Raw genomic sequence first — 16745 nt, forward strand, 5'->3', positions numbered from 1 at the left:
ATTTACTGTTACCAATAAACACATCCCAAATGACAACACAGTTTGTGTGTCTTTATACTGTGTCCAAAGGTGGTTCTACACTGGGGCCCACAGGGGCCAGGGCCCCTGTAAAAATGTCCCTGCCCCCCCCCTGTGGCCCCCCTGAGCTGCTGACTGAATATATATATATTTTTTTTTTACACGTTTTTCTTCTTCTAGTAGTCATCATGAAACAAGGAAGGGACATTGCAGCCTTTTTTTCCCCAGTAAATAAAAAGTGAGAGGAACATATCAAGGTATTGAGAGAGCTGAGGAGCTGGAAGAGGGAGAGCCAGAGCATGTTATGTAAAGCAAAATTAAAGTATTTAATGTTTAAGTATAATTTGTTTTTCAATTTTTTAATGTGCCCCTCTGATTGAACACTGCCCCCCCCCCCCCCCCCCCGTGTCTAGAACTGCCACTGAGCGGTATGTACATTTCTCTCTGTGTGTGTTTGTGCATATGTGTGTGTGTGCGAGGAGTGCTCTTAAATGTGTATGGTGTGTGACTAATGACGTGTGCCTGCAGAGGTGACCTCCAGAGTGTCAGCATTAGGGGGAAGCAGGGAAAGTGGCTCAGTGCTTTGTCATTCTACACAGCCTTAATGGCCTGTCAACTTCTGGTGCCGCTGACAGCCTCTAATGTAAGCTGTCACATGCTTTATTAGGACCAAACTACAAAGCAAAAGCGGCTTAGACTCGCTTCTCTCCAGCCCCTTCTCCCTTCCTCTGTTCTCTGCCTGTGGGTGGGGGGGGGGGGTGAAGGGTTGGTGGTGGGGGGGGGGGGGTTGAGGCGTAAACTTGTTCTATGTAAACTATAGTTTGGGGATGGTTAGCTAATGCAGTGCGATGTCACTGTTCATCAATGTTGTTGTGAATAAACCAGGAGATATCCCCGGACTTCTTTGTCTCTCCAGCAGCTGTATGGAGGTTCACAAGATCAGCACACGCCTCACGGTGTACGCTCAGGTGTACAGAACTGCTGCGGCTCAGTAAAAGGGAAAGTTTCTTGCTGTCAAACACAGGATGTGTCTCATGTCAAATAAATGTGTTTAAATACCTGTGAGTTGCCATGGAACCTCCTTGGAATGCAGAATGACTTCCTCTCTGTCTTTGTTTACCCTGGAGATTAATAATTGACTGTATCAGGAACTCCCCCATATTTATTGACCCCTATATTGACCGTAAATGTCAGTTAATGAAACGTGATTTCTGACACGTTAATCCTGCGAGTGAGCAGAGTGGGAAATGCGTAATAGATACTTTGTTGTGGTTGAAATACGCAAGGTGGCCAAAACTCCAGCGCTGGTTAACATGACCCGCGTGCTCAATATGCCCGCCGAGCCGCATTCCAGAGGGATGAAAACAAGCACGCATCTGCCACTCACAATGCCTCGCGCTCATGGGCGGCGAGACCCGTTTGACGGGATGGGCCGTCTTCACGATGAGCGCGTGAATGTTCCTACCCAACCTCATTCCGACACCGAAACCATCTCAGTAACGCACGCACGGTCAGTCAAGTAAAACGATCCGACTGTGACAGTAGTCAGTGGACTACTGTGGGAAGTTAGTTAACGCGGATCTTGGAACACGTTGGACACATCATTAAATTGTCGCTTATATCTACTTTTATACTGAGGTAAGCCTCCAACTCGGTATGCGAGGCTAAAGGAGGCTCGTGGAAAGGATTCCTACCTGTTGACGTTGACAAAGCTGAGGATCCACAAGAACGTGCACCATGGACCAGGTACCCTAACATCCCACCATACACATCCTTAACACTAAGACTAGCTTCCTGCAATTCATTCTTGTCATTAGCGTAAGATATCTCCAGCCCAGTGCCGTTTGGATACACAGAATTCTCTGATTTAAAGTTAGCTTGCTTGTCTCTTTCTACTGAAAATATGCTGGAAGTCACTGTTTTGATGTAAGTGTTTTGATGTCACTGTTTCACTTTGTTGGGCAACAGATGACTCCAAGTGCATATGTTTGGGGTTGAAGGTACATTAATTAATATAATAAAAATTAACTAATGTTAACAACAATTAATAACAAATACTTTTAATGACAAGTCTGAGTTCGAATGAGGTAATCTCCACCCCTCATAAGATAAGATTTATAGCTAATTGGTGACAGGGTTTGAAACCAGGTATGTCAGTAATGTGCGCAGCAGCACCCAGAAAACGCACCGAGAACGATAACCTGAGTGGAGATCCGTATCTATTGAGTCATTAGACAGTCATATGTCAACACGGTGACACGAACGAACGTCTGTTTTCAACCCAAATTCAGGAGGACACTTTAGACTTCAAGGCCCTGAGAGCCAAGTTCCAGGATGAGGAGACGTTGCTCCTGAGACAGCCCAAGACCAAGCCCACCCTCCCGGAGAAGCCCAGGGTAGTTCCTCCCCCCCAGAGCCCCCCTCAGAGCCCCACACACACGCTGCCCGCCGGAGCCCGGCCCTCCCTCCTCACCTCCATCAGCCAGGCGGCCGAGAGGAAGTCCGTCCCGGCCCCCCGCGTCATCTTCAAGGAAGACAAGAAGGAGGGGAAGAAGCCGCTCTTCAAAAGCAAGGAGAAGACGGAGGTGAAAACCAAGTGGGGGAAAGACAAGAACGGAGGGGTGAAGGGCAACCCGTCGGCGGAAGTGACCCCGAAAAAAAAAGAGGCGGATGTCACCGCACACGCCACGAAGGAGAAGAAGGCGCCTAAAGGGGGCAGCCCTGAGCTTGTCGCCGCTGCGCGTCCGCCTAAAACCGCACCGAAGAAGAAAGGCTTCCTGGGTTTCAGGAGGTCAGTGAAAAAGGAAGTTCCTGCCGACTCCATCCTGGACACGCCCGGCCCTGTCCTCCAAGGGCTAGCCCCACTGATACCTACGAGCTCCGCCCCTGCCGACCCCGACCCCGCCCCTGCCGACCCCTCCCCTGTCGACCCCACCCCTGAGCCCGTTCTGACCCCAAAACTGAAGGAGGCCCTCCTTCCTCCCAACCCCACCCTGGAAGAGCCCTCTGCCGTAGCCCTCCAATCCCCTGACCCCACCCTGGTCACAGCCACACCCGAAGGCCAACCCCCCCAGGCTGGTAGCTCTGGAACCTCTCTCCCACCCTCCCCCACTCCCCCCCCAAAGACTGAAACCCCAGCTAAGGCCCTGCCCGCTCTTCCTGTCTCGGTATCCCCCAGTCCCCTCCGCCCCGCCCGTGTCTCCTCCCTCCGACCTAGCCCAGCTCCATCCCCTCCCTCCACCCCCTCTCTCCCCGTCTCCTCCACCCCTCCTCCCCCTGCCACCCCGACCCCATCCCCCCGCTCCACCCCCTCCCTCCCTGTCTCATCCACCCCTCCTCCCCTCATCACCTCTACACCATCCCTTTCTCCCCCTGCTACCCCTCCCCCCTCCCCACCTCCACCCCCAGTCTTGGAACCTGAGCCGGAACCTGAGGTTGGGGTTGAGGCAGGGGTTGAGGCTGGGGTTGAGGCCGGTCCCCCTGCCTCCTCTCTTTCTGTGGACCCTCCGTCCAGACCCCAGTCACCCCGTCCAGAGCGCCCCCTCTCCGCCCTGTCGGCCTTGGGGAGGGCGGAGGAGATGGGCCCGGGGAGGAAGTCGTCCCCCTGTGACCTGAGGGTCTTCAGCGCCCTGGAGAAGGCACGCAGGAAGTTAGCCAGGTACGGGACACGCCCCCTTCCCAGGGGGCTGGGGGAGGGTGCAGGTGACATCACACAGTTTACAATCCATGTTTGGAGGATGATGCCTTGTGCATGCTACATAGTTCCTCTAAACACTCATCCTTTAGATGCTGCTACTTCACAACAAACCCTTATTTGTTTTCCCCCAGCCCCAGTCCCAGCACCACATCCACCACCTCCAGCCCAGTCACCCCCACTACAGAAGAGCTTTCACTTCCGCTCATCCCCAGCTTCCCTCCGTCGGAGCTCCCGCCTATCGACTACCACGAACAGAGCGGCGCTGCCCAGGTCAACTGCATCGACCACAGTGAGTCTAAGAGCACCAGAACTCTCTGTTTCTCTCCCTCTCACTATCTCTCTTTCAGTCCCTTCCTCTCTATCTATCTCTCTCTCCTTATCTCTCTCTCTCTCACAAAGAAAGGAAGGGAGAAGAGAACAGGAATGTTGGCTACGTGCTGCTGTTGTGTGTCTGTCGTGGTCGGTCCTCACATACCTGGAGGAGACATGTCACTCCAGCACAAAGCCCCTTCAGTTGGACGACTGCTGAGTGACTTCTTTAGTTCAAGGATTTACAGTATCTGAGACTTGTGACTAATTGATTTAGTTCCCACCTGGTGTGGTCGCTGACAGACTGAAATTGCTACTCTCTCACCGATGGGGAATTCCAAAGTTTGTTTCTTGTGATTTCGGCCATCCAGGAGAGAATGTTGGTTTTCCAATCGAGCCGGTCTAGTTTATCGAGTTCACCATGGTCGTGTTCCTCTTTCGTCTGCTCTGCACTTTAAACCTCCTCACCTTGAGTTTACTGCTGTGGTTTCATTTGAACTCTTCTCCTTTTCTTACTTGCTCTTTCTTTTCTCTCTCTCTCTTTCTCTTGCACTCTTTATCCCTCTTATTATTTATCTCTCTGTCCTTGAATAAAACAGAGTTAGAGCAAACGAGAGAGAGAGAGAGAGAGAGAGAGAGAGAGAGAGAGAGAGAGAGAGGGAGGGAGGAAGGGATGCAGGGAGTCTGCCTCTCTCTGTATCAGTTTATCATTGTCATATTTCAGCTTCATGTACGCTAAAGATTTACAACTTTACACAGAGGATGTGACTTGTATTATTTTGCATTGGATTATTCTCTCCCTCTCTCTCTCTCTCTCTCCCTCTCTCTCTTCTTCTCTCTCCCTCTCCCTCTCTTATATCCCTCTCTGTCTTTATCTATTTTCTCTTCTCTTTCTCATGTATTCATTTTTCACCCTCTCTCTCCCCCTCCCTCCCTCTCCCCCTCTCCCTACCTCTCTGTCTCTCCCTCCCTCTCAAACTCCCTCTCTCTCTCTCCCTTTATCTCTCTCTCTCTATCTCTCTCACTCTGTCTCTCCCTCTCTTTATCTCTCTCCCTCTCTTTCTCTCTCTCTCTCTCTCTCTCTCTCTCTCTCTGTGTCTCTCTCTCTCTCCAGGGCAGCCCTCTCCTGCATTAGAAGGTATCGCAGAAGAGGGAGCTGACATCATCCCAGAGATGTTAGTGGTCCCCCCCCCTCCTCCCCGGAGGGCCCTCCCCACGGTCCAGTCTCTGGGTCCCCCCCCCGACAAACCCGCCCGTCCCCCCAGAGTGGACCTGCCCCCCCCAGACCACAGTGGTACGTCCACAGTCCGGCCTGGCCTGACCGACCCCTCCATTCCATCCATCCATGTAAGAGCCTCAAAAACATGAAGTCTCCGTCCAATGTGTGTGTCCTATGTTGCTCCTCCCAGCTGTGGAGATTCCTGCTCCTCCTCCGGAGTTCTGCCAGGAGGAGTCAGCCCAGGTGCAGGAGGAGGACCTGGGCTCAGAGGCTCCGGAGGAGGGCTTTGCTGAGCTGCAGGCTCCAGGCTTGATGGAGTCTGTCTGGGGGAACGGGGAGGCCGTGGGCCCCCTGGAGGAGGCTCTTCCGGGGGCTCTGGAGCAGGATGTCCCCCTGGACGAGATGGCAGCTCTGGGGCCACAGGACCCGGAGGTCCAGGAGTGTGGAGCGGAGCTCCGAAATGTTCCAGATGATCTTCAACTCTCTGACCCCGCCTCCTCGCCCGGCAGCCCAGTCGGAAGGTAAGGAGGAGGCGTGGCTAGTCAGGACCTCTCCTGTGTTTCGCACAGTTTTTTCTCCTGGCTGACGGGTTTAACCCTCTCCCCCTCCACCCCCCACCTCTCCCCCTCCACCCTCCACCCTCCACCTCTCCCCCAGCAACGTCTACGAGGACGTCCGTATCGTGGAGAAACCGAAGAGCAAGACTCTGGGTACCAAGAAACGGAACAAAGGGCCACCGAAGAGTAAGTGACCCCGGAGGAGGCGGAGCTTGTGATCCCAGAGGGGGCGAAGCTTGTGACCCCACAGGGGGCGGAGCTTGTGACCCCAGAAAGGGAGGGGCTTGTGACCCCAGAAGGGGAGGGGCTTGTGACCCCAGAGGGCGGCGCTTGTGATCCCAGAAGGGACGGAGCTTGTGACCCAGAGGGGGCGGAGCTTGTGACCCCACCTCACACCCCACACACGGTGACAGTTCAGATCGTGTCGATTCAAGCAAACCTTTCAACCGTGACCGTAAACTAGCTTTTACTTGTATCGCACGCTACTCTCAACAGCACAAGCTGTCTCCCCACCAGTGTGTGGACTGTAAAGGTGGACGACAGCTAGTCTGTCCCCTCCAGATGTCAACACCCTCATCTCTTTGAAGCTCATCTGAGCAGAACATCTGCAGTCAAGCACACAGACTAGTATAAGCTGTTAACTCAGGACTGCCTCTCAGGAGTTCTCAGATATGAACTGGTAAGAATGTTCATGAATGATGACATAATCGTCTTTTTCTCGTCTCCTACAGATCCGTACGCTGAATCACAGCCAGCGGTAAGCACCATTCAGAGCATTTGCATTTGCTTATTGGATTACATTCACTCTTGTTTGTGTGTGTGTGAATATGCTCATGCGGGTGCCTGTGTGTGTGTATGTGTGTGAGCTTACACGTGTGTGTGTGTGTGCGTGTGCGTACATGCGTGTGTGTATGTGTGCATGTGGGGTCTTGCGTGTGTGAGCGTGCACGTTTGTGTGTTAGTGTGCCCGTGTGTGTGTGTGTGTGTGTGTGTGTGTGTAGATTCTCTGCACAGGGGTTAGGGTGTTTATCAGCAGAGCTGCAGGGTAAATCTCATCACGTATTATCTCTCCTGCAGCATGTGGAATCTCAGAAGAGCAGCTGGTTCTCCAAGTAAGTGAGCAAGCAGCCCCATGTCCATCACAGTCGCCCTCAGTCACAACGTCAATCACTGACAGCAAGGCTAGGCTTAGAGACGGAGTGTTATAACTAAACGTGACTGACAGGAATCTCTCTTGTTCTCCAATTCCGTCTCTGTCTCTCTGCTCTGTCCCCTTCTGTGTCTCTCTGTCTCTGTTTCTCTCGCTGTCTCTCTCTCTCCCTCTCTCTCTCTGTGTCTCTCTCCCTCTCTCTCTCTCTCTCTCTCTCTCTCTCTCTCTCTCTCTCTCTCTCTCTCCTTCTGTCTCTCCCTCTCTCCCTCTGTCTTTCTCCTTCTCTCTCTCCCTCTCTCTCTCTCTCTCTCTCCCTTTCTCTGTCCCTTTCTCTCACCATCTCTCTCCCTCTGTCTCTCTCTCCCTCTCTGTCTCCCTTTGTCTCTCCCTCTGTCTCTCTCTCTCTCTGTGTTCTTGTTTCTGTCTCAGGAACGAGAAGAAAACGACCCCAGAGGGACCAGATGAGAAAGAGCCGAACCCTAAAGAGCTGAAAAAGCGAGAGAAGCAGCGTCTGGAGAAGGAGAAGAAGGAACAGAAGGAGCAGAGAGAGAGAGAGAAGAAGGAGCTGAAGGAGAGAGAGAGGAAAGAGAATGAGATGAAGAAGAAGTTTAAGGTAAGAGGCGGGCAGAAGAGAGACAGAGAGAGAAAGAGAGACAGAGAGAGAGAGAGAGAGAGAGAGAGAGAGAGAAGGGTGGGGTGTAAAGTAACTTGGCAGAGAAACTAGTCAGGATGGAATGGGTGAGATGCCTAAATATCTACATCATGTACACTGTGAGAGAGAGAGAGACAGACAGAGAGATAGAAGGAGAAATGGAGAGACAGAAATGGGGAGTAGAGAGAGGGAAGGGAGGTGGAGAGACAGAGTAAAGGAAAGAAAGAGAGGAGAGAGAGAGGGAAAGAGAAAGAAGGAGAGAGAGGGAGTGTAACAGATACTGTGACACACATACACCACTCCTATACACCCTTTGATACACTCCCTAGATGAAACCCATTCTAATGCATATTAATATGAGCAGTAATGCCCACAGTGCCAGTAAAACAGCTTATAACAGTACATTTAAGGAGTCTGTAGGATTAAGAGATTTAAACCACCATAATCACACTTTGGGATCGCAGATGCGTCTGAATATCAATAGGCACTGTTAGCCCTGTGTGTGTGCGTATTGTCTGTGTGTGTGTCTTATCTGTAGCTGTGTGTGCTGAGTGTGTATGGGTGTACTGAGTGTGTGTGTGCGTGTGTGTGTACTGAGAGTGTGTGTGTGTGTGAGTGAGTGTGTATGTGTGTACCGAGAGTGTGTGTGTGTGTGTGTAACTTGTGTCTTCGCTGTGCCAGATCACAGGCCAAGAGGAAGCCATGTACGAGGCCACCGTCACCGTGACGACGAAAGGACGCAAGGACGACCTGGCGCTGAAGAGCGGTGACATCATCAGCATCATCAGAACCACCAACTGTCCCAAGGGGAAATGGCTGGCTCGGGACAGCAGCAACACCTGTGAGTGTGTGTGTGTGTGTGTGTGCGTGCGTGTGTGTGTGTGTGCGTGTGTCCTAACCTGACCACAGATACAGGCATGGGACTCACAAGAGACACACAAGATGGCTCCGATGTCAGCTTGTTCTAGTGACTCAGATGATGTGTTGGGTCTGTGCTTGCAGCACCTTCTAACTGTGTGTGTGCGTGTGTCCTAACCTGACCACAGATACAGGCATGGGACTCACAAGAGACACACAAGATGGCTCCGATGTCAGCTTGTTGTAGTGACTCAGATGATGTGTTGGGTCTGTGCTTGCAGCACCTTCTAACTGTGTGTGTGTGTGTGTGTCAGTTGGGTATGTCTCAGTGAGCCATGTGGAGCTGGATGTGAAGGGGATGATGGAGCTGGGGAAGAAGGCCGTCGGCAACAGGAAAACCTCTACCCTGGAGTCAGAGAGGACCAGCACTGGGAGCAGGTACACACACACACACACACACTTCACATACACACACACAGACACACACATACATACCGACACACACTGACATATTGTTTTCTTCTTCTATTTCTTCAGGAACTCTAATAACTACCCCGTATCCACAGGCAGTTGTAAGTATGATTCTGTCCTTATCTGAAACAGATTCAGATTCAGTCTTAATGAATCCTTGTGAATTGTTCTGAACGCATCACTTCCACTAGTTTCAGACGACAGTGAGGAATGGACGGGCGACGATGACGAGATGTTCTCTTCCCCCAACGCATCTACAGACCCGTAAGTCCTGGTCAGGTGTGTGTGTGTGTGTATGTGTGTGTGTGTGTAAGGCTGGGGAGAACGGGTAGAGTTAAGGAGTGGGGTGTGTGTTTGGGGAAAGTGCAGCCAACAGCAGAGTACTCAAGGCTGCGAGAGTTGTGACATCATCTTCAGTCGCCGCAGTGTTGACATGTTAACCAGTCTGGTTCCTCCCTGCTCCTGTAGGGGACTGGACCACACCACGTCCATGCTGGAGGAAGGTGAGGACAGACGCCCTGTGTTCCTCTACGTCCATCTACGTACCCCCGTAACCCCTCGGTGTCACTTTATGGCCCTCTATGTCTCTCTATGTCACTGTGACTTAACCTTCTATCGGTGGGATCTACCGATAGTTTTGTCTGGCTGAGATTGCAAACACCTTCCACACGTTGTCATCGCGATGGTGTGTGGAAGGATGTGATAAGAGAGATACACCGGGACTAAGTGTTTACTGAGAAAGGGCGATGAGTTCCATCTGCTAATCTGTTGATCAGTTTGTCAGCAGGGCCTGATGGCATAGACAGGAGGGGGAGAGGGGAGCGTGTGTGCGTGTGCAGAAATGAATGTGTCAGCGTGTGTGTATTTGTTATTGTTGACGTGTGTGCGTGTCTGCTGTTCTTGCAGGAAGCAGAGAGCCAAGTGTTCACCATGAGCACGCGGCCTGTGACGTCAGTACAGATTCTGTGAACCAACAGTAAGTCTGACTCTCACGGACACACATTCACCAAACCTTTTTCTACAATACAGGGCACTTCTGTAAGTACACTTTGAATCGTTTCCCTTCAGAGCGAGACATGAAGCACTTCACAAGTTGTCCACGTTCTTCCAAGCGCCCAGAGACACCAGCCCACCTGCTGTAGACGAGCACCATGCCAGGTACACACACACACACGCTTTCACACACACACACAATCAGGCATGTATACACGCACAAACACACACATTTTCCTCATATCTAAACACCTTGCTCTCTCTCTTTCCTTGGCCCCGCCACTCTCTAAGAAGTCCTGAACTCGAGACAAGTAAGTCATCTGTTTCACTATTGCTAGGAATCAATCTTGTGCTTACATTATATATCATGACATATTGTAAATATATGTCAAGCAATGCTAGTTATTTTTACAACATTGACAATTGTTCCAAGAAACAATTATGAAACAGTTTGGTTAATTTGGTGGAGGTGGTGGCTGTATTGTGACTTGTTTTAGGGGAAGATTAAGGGTCAGATAGTTCAAATATCTTCTTTGTTTCATTGTTAGGCCCTGAGGTTGTGGCAGCAGAACATGCACAGAGGTAAGAGGAATAGACGAGATGGTATGTGTGACTTGTGCAATTTGCGGTCAGACTGGTTTTCAGGGCTTGCTGTTCATTTTTTTAAACTTTATCACTGAGTTTTTTTAAACGCTTGTTAAAGTGAGACCAGTGTGCGCGCCTCCCAAGCACACCCTCGCGGTAGGCGATGTACGTGTGTGTGGTGTGTGTGGTGTGTGTGTGTGGTGTGTGTGTGTGTTGTGAGACAGTGATAACCATTTGACATCTCTCCAGCTTCGTAGAGGAAGTAGATTCACTGCTACCTGACATGATCATCTTACCGCCCCCTGACCTGTACGCTGACATCATCTTTGCAGAATAATCTATTAGAGGCAAGTAAGGGTGACTTGTCCCCCCCCCCCCCCCCCCCCCCCCCGCCCATCACCACCATTTTAGTCCTGACTGATGTTGTGATGTGTTGCATCTCCCTGTATGACCAGCAGAGGGCGCTGGCCCTTCGCAGGTGCTGCTAGATGAACACTAGTGCTTCTGTCTGATGTTTTTCTTCTCCTAAGGCAGGAGAGGAGAAGCAGGAGTAACTGTCCAGTGACCAGTCGCTCAACCTCTCATCTCCACGGCGATCCCCACGGCGATCCCCACAGCGATCACCACGGCTCCCCGGATGTTTGTTGTCACTAAGTGTGTTATTCAGAAAACACTCTCTTTACTGGACTAAAACACTAACATCCCCCAGAACTTTACCAAAGACCGGGTTGCCTACCATCCAACACCTTGAAATGACAGACTTGTGTTTTATAACCTGCTGTTAATTTGTCTTGTTTGTAGATAACCCCATGAATGAATATCTATGATCTTTACATGCAATGTTTCTGTTGGCTGTGGTTCGTCTTGACTGGGTGATGACTGTTGAAGTCTTCTGGTTATTCTGTCCAAACACAATAAATTACACAGCTTTGTTGTGTAGTTTTGTATGAATCGATTAAGAATGTAATGGCTTGGTTAGGGTTAGCCTGTGTAACTTATTCAACTTCTCTTGGTGTTTCCAAAGGCTACAGCTTGGTGTCCTTCCTGTGAACGATGTCCCGTGAATAAGTATTAAAAGTGAAGAGATTGACTGTTGAATTTTATGTAAGTCACATTCATGCAACAGACACATGCCTTTTATGGTCTTGTGTGCTTGTTAATGGTTTTAATTAAAAAATCTCATACCAAGTTCAATTTCCTGTGTGTGTGTGTGTGTGTGTCTAATGGTGCAGACAGTATCTCCTTGTACTTGAGTGAAGGATGCGTGTACTTTTTCCATCTCTGCCAAATGGGTTAGCATGTCTGTTTTGGGGGGGAAATGACCAAAGGGGTTAGCATGTCTGTTTTGGGGGGTTAAAATACCAAAGGGGTTAGCATGTGTATTTTGGGGGGTAAAATGACCAAAGAGGTTAGCATGTGTGTTTTTTGGGTAAAATGACCAAAGGGGTTAGCATGTGTATTTTGGAGGGTAAAATGACCAAAGGGGTTAGCATTTGTGTTTTTGGGGTAAAATGACCAAAGGGGTTAGCATGTGTGTTTTTGGGATAAAATAACCAAAGGGGTTAGCATGTGTATTTTGGAGGGTAAAATGACCAAAGGGGTTAGCATTTGTGTTTTTGGGGTAAAATGACCAAAGGGAATAGCATGTGTATTTTGGGGGGAAAATGACCAAAGAGGTTAGCATGTGTGTTTTTGGGGGGAAAATGACCAAAGGGATTAGCATGTATGTTTTGGATGGGAAAAGACCAAAGGGGTTAGCATGTGTAATTTGGGGGAGGAAATGACCAAAGGGGTTAGCATGTGTATTTTGGGGAGAAAATGACCAAAGGGGTTAGCATGTGTATTTTGGGGGGGGGGGGAAATGACCAAAGGGGTTATCATGTGTGTTTTGGGGGTAAAATAACCAAAGGAGTTAGCATGTGTGTTTTTGGGGTAAAATGACCATAGGGGTTAGCATGTTTGTTTTGGGGATAAAATGACCAAAGGGGTTAGCATGTGTGTTTTTGGGGGGAAATGACCAAAGGGGTTATGTGAAGGAATGAAAACTATACTGCTAATCAACGCTCCTGTACCAATCACTACCTTCTATACATATATACACATATATTATGTAATGCTCTATACTAAAACATGTATCCAATTGTGATCAACTGATTTAATAAGAACATATGAGATCATACAACAGGATGCTTTCTGTGCAAGTAAGGTCATGCTGAAATGTATCTGTGTAAAGTAAGATCATGCTAAATTGTAACTTAGGTGTGTGGGCAAGAATGCCGATGTCAGGCAAACTGTTTTGGGAGGCGAGTTTGTTATGCTCAGGGACCGCAGTGAGCACAATAGGGCCTCTCATTGGGAGTAAAAGTGTCAACTTGGGAGATAAGGTAATGTTGGGACAGTAACTCTTTTCTGCTTAAGGACGGGTCAGATCAGACGGTCTGTCCACCTTTGGATATACTCTGTTCTGAGGTCACATTCCTTTGGAGACCCTGCCCCTGTCCCCCCTTTCATACTACCCCTCCCCTTGGAGACCCTGCATCCCCTCGGAGACCCTGCCCCACCTGCATCCCCTCGGAGACCCTGCCCCACCTGCATCCCCTCGGAGACCCTGCCCCACCTGCATCCCCTCGGAGACCCTGCCCCACCTGCATTCCCTTGGAGACCTTGCCCCCCCCACCCTTACACACTGGATGATCTACCCCTTCCCCTTGGAGACCCTGCCCCACCTTCCCCCATACAACATTGACCCTGGCCTGGTCTGCCTCACCCCTTCTCCTGCAGACACGACCCCCCCCCTTCCTTGGAGGCGCAGCTCCCATCTCCCTGCACGCCATCAGGACCTTGGGGCGATCTACTCCCTTCCCTGGAGTTCCCCTCCCTTGGATTACCTCAGACCCGTGGGTCTTGTCTGCCCCTCTCCCTTAGTAGACCTGTGGGTCTTCTCTGCCCCCTCCCTCTCCGAACATCACCAGATCCTTGTGCCACCATGTACGCCCTGGACATTAAATTGGACAACCACATTCCCACCCCACTGTCTTCTGACCAATTAACTATCACAGATTGCCCTCTCTGGGGGGTACAAGACCTGTCTCCCGAGGACAGTGAGACAGAACTTGGTGTGGGCAGAACTCTCTCTGATCTCTGACACGACCACTTTCTCAACGAAGGCCTTCGTTTGTTCTATTCTGAGACTTTGTTTCTGTGAGACTGCTAATGCATCATCAAATGATTCTTTGTACTAGACTACGAACATCCTTGTGTGTTGTTTTCATTGTGTATCTTGTGATTGCATCATTACTTACATTAAACTACAAATAACTTGGTCCAGTAGTTAACCTTGTATTATTGTCCACTACCCAGTTACACAATCCTTAACATTAACATGTTTGTTTTGGGGATAAAATAACCAAAGGGGTTAGCATGTCTGTTTTGTGGGGGAAATGACCAAAGGGGTTAGCATGTGTGTATTTGGGGTAAAATAACCAAAAAGCTTAGCATGTGTGTTTTGGGGGTAAAATGACCAAAGGGGTTAGCATGTGTGTTTTTGGGATAAAATAACCAAAGGGGTTAGCATGTGTATTTTGGAGGGTAAAATGACCAAAGGGGTTAGCATGTGTGTTTTTGGGGTAAAATGACCAAAGGGGTTAGCATGTGTGTTTTGGATGGAAAATGACCAAAGGGGTTAGCATGTGTATTTTTGGGGTAAAATAACCAAAGGGGTTAGCATTTGTGTTTTTGGGGTAAAATGACCAAAGGGAATAGCATGTGTATGTTGGGGCGAAAATGACCAAAGAGGTTAGCATGTGTGTTTTGGGGGGGGAAATGACCAAAGGGATTAGCATGTATGTTTTGGATGGGAAAAGACCAAAGGGGTTAGCATGTGTGTTTTGGATGAGAAAATGACCAAAGGGGTTAGCATGTGTATTTTGGGGAGAAAATGACCAAAGGGGTTAGCATGTGTATTTTGGGGGGGGGGGGAAATGACCAAAGGGGTTAGCATGTTTGTTTTGGGGATAAAATGACCAAAGGGGTTAGCATGTGTGTTTTTGGGGGGAAATGACCAAAGGGGTTATGTGAAGGAATGAAAACTATACTGCTAATCAACGCTCCTGTACCAATCACTACCTTCTATACATATATACACATATATTATGTAATGCTCTATACTAAAACATGTATCCAATTGTGATCAACTGATTTAATAAGAACATATGAGATCATACAACAGGATGCTTTCTGTGCAAGTAAGGTCATGCTGAAATGTATCTGTGTAAAGTAAGATCATGCTAAATTGTAACTTAGGTGTGTGGGCAAGAATGCCGATGTCAGGCAAACTGTTTTGGGAGGCGAGTTTGTTATGCTCAGGGACCGCAGTGAGCACAATAGGGCCTCTCATTGGGAGTAAAAGTGTCAACTTGGGAGATAAGGTAATGTTGGGACAGTAACTCTTTTCTGCTTAAGGACGGGTCAGATCAGACGGTCTGTCCACCTTTGGATATACTCTGTTCTGAGGTCACATTCCTTTGGAGACCCTGCCCCTGTCCCCCCTTTCATACTACCCCTCCCCTTGGAGACCCTGCATCCCCTCGGAGACCCTGCCCCACCTGCATCCCCTCGGAGACCCTGCCCCACCTGCATCCCCTCGGAGACCCTGCCCCACCTGCATCCCCTCGGAGACCCTGCCCCACCTGCATTCCCTTGGAGACCTTGCCCCCCCCACCCTTACACACTGGATGATCTACCCCTTCCCCTTGGAGACCCTGCCCCACCTTCCCCCATACAACATTGACCCTGGCCTGGTCTGCCTCACCCCTTCTCCTGCAGACACGACCCCCCCCCTTCCTTGGAGGCGCAGCTCCCATCTCCCTGCACGCCATCAGGACCTTGGGGCGATCTACTCCCTTCCCTGGAGCCCCCCTCCCTTGGATTACCTCAGACCCGTGGGTCTTGTCTGCCCCTCTCCCTTAGTAGACCTGTGGGTCTTCTCTGCCCCCTCCCTCTCCGAACATCACCAGATCCTTGTGCCACCATGTACGCCCTGGACATTAAATTGGACAACCACATTCCCACCCCACTGTCTTCTGACCAATTGCCTATCACAGATCGCCCTCTCTGGGGGGTACAAGACCTGTCTCCCGAGGACAGTGAGACAGAACTTGGTGTGGGCAGAACTCTCTCTGATCTCTGACACGACCACTTTCTCAACGAAGGCCTTCGTTTGTTCTATTCTGAGACTTTGTTTCTGTGAGACTGCTAATGCATCATCAAATGATTCTTTGTACTAGACTACGAACATCCTTGTGTGTTGTTTTCATTGTGTATCTTGTGATTGCATCATTACTTACATTAAACTACAAATAACTTGGTCCAGTAGTTAACCTTGTATTATTGTCCACTACCCAGTTACACAATCCTTAACATTAACATGTTTGTTTTGGGGATAAAATAACCAAAGGGGTTAGCATGTCTGTTTTGTGGGGGAAATGACCAAAGGGGTTAGCATGTGTGTATTTGGGGTAAAATAACCAAAAAGCTTAGCATGTGTGTTTTGGGGGTAAAATGACCAAAGGGGTTAGCATGTGTGTTTTTGGGATAAAATAACCAAAGGGGTTAGCATGTGTATTTTGGAGGGTAAAATGACCAAAGGGGTTAGCATGTGTGTTTTTGGGGTAAAATGACCAAAGGGGTTAGCATGTGTGTTTTGGATGGAAAATGACCAAAGGGGTTAGCATGTGTGTTTTTGGGGTAAAATAATCAAAGGGGTTAGCATGTGTATTTTGGGGGGTAAAATGACCAAAGAGGTTAGCATGTGTGTTTTGGATGGGAAAATGACCAAAGGGGTTAGCATGTGTATTTTGGAGGGTAAAATGACCAAAGGGGTTAGCATGTGTGTTTTGGAGAGTAAAATGACCAAAGTGGTTAGCATGTATATTTTGGGGGCTAAAATGACCAAAGGGGTTAGCATGTGTGTTTTGGATGGGAAAATGACCAAAGTGGTTAGCATGTGTATTTTGGGGGGTAAAATGACCAAAGGGGTTAGCATGTGTGATTTGGATGGGAAATTATCAAAGGGGTTGGCATGTGTGTTTTGGGGGGGAAATGACCAAAGGGGTTAGCATGTGTGTTTTTGGGGTAAAATAACCAAAGGGGTTAGCATGTGTATTTTGGAGGGTAAAATGACCAAAGGGGTTAGCATGTGTATTTTGGGGGGTAAAATGACCAAAGAGGATAGCATG

The 16745-nt window shown here is 49.4% G+C and overlaps 1 protein-coding gene across 1 annotated transcript; it reads left to right on the plus strand.

Annotated features, from left to right (window-relative positions):
* Window positions 1-1513: 1513 nt before the first annotated feature.
* On the plus strand, window positions 1514-11703 carry LOC146254362 (uncharacterized). The gene is made up of 21 exons (XM_084675446.1): window positions 1514-1764; window positions 2310-3096; window positions 3427-3676; window positions 3847-4004; window positions 5139-5318; window positions 5434-5764; window positions 5901-5986; window positions 6532-6557; window positions 6878-6912; window positions 7380-7563; window positions 8284-8443; window positions 8775-8898; window positions 8998-9032; window positions 9123-9195; window positions 9400-9434; window positions 9838-9907; window positions 10000-10089; window positions 10216-10235; window positions 10473-10506; window positions 10759-10860; window positions 11044-11703. Exons 1-20 carry the CDS (start codon window positions 1756-1758, stop codon window positions 10844-10846), a joined length of 2775 nt encoding a protein of 924 aa, XP_084531572.1. The 5' UTR covers window positions 1514-1755; the 3' UTR covers window positions 10847-10860; window positions 11044-11703.
* The last annotated feature ends 5042 nt before the right edge of the window (window positions 11704-16745 follow it).

This window comes from Hypomesus nipponensis, chromosome 16 (assembly GCF_054491055.1).
Source record: "Hypomesus nipponensis isolate SF chromosome 16, ASM5449105v1, whole genome shotgun sequence".
Lineage (NCBI taxonomy): Eukaryota > Metazoa > Chordata > Actinopteri > Osmeriformes > Osmeridae > Hypomesus > Hypomesus nipponensis.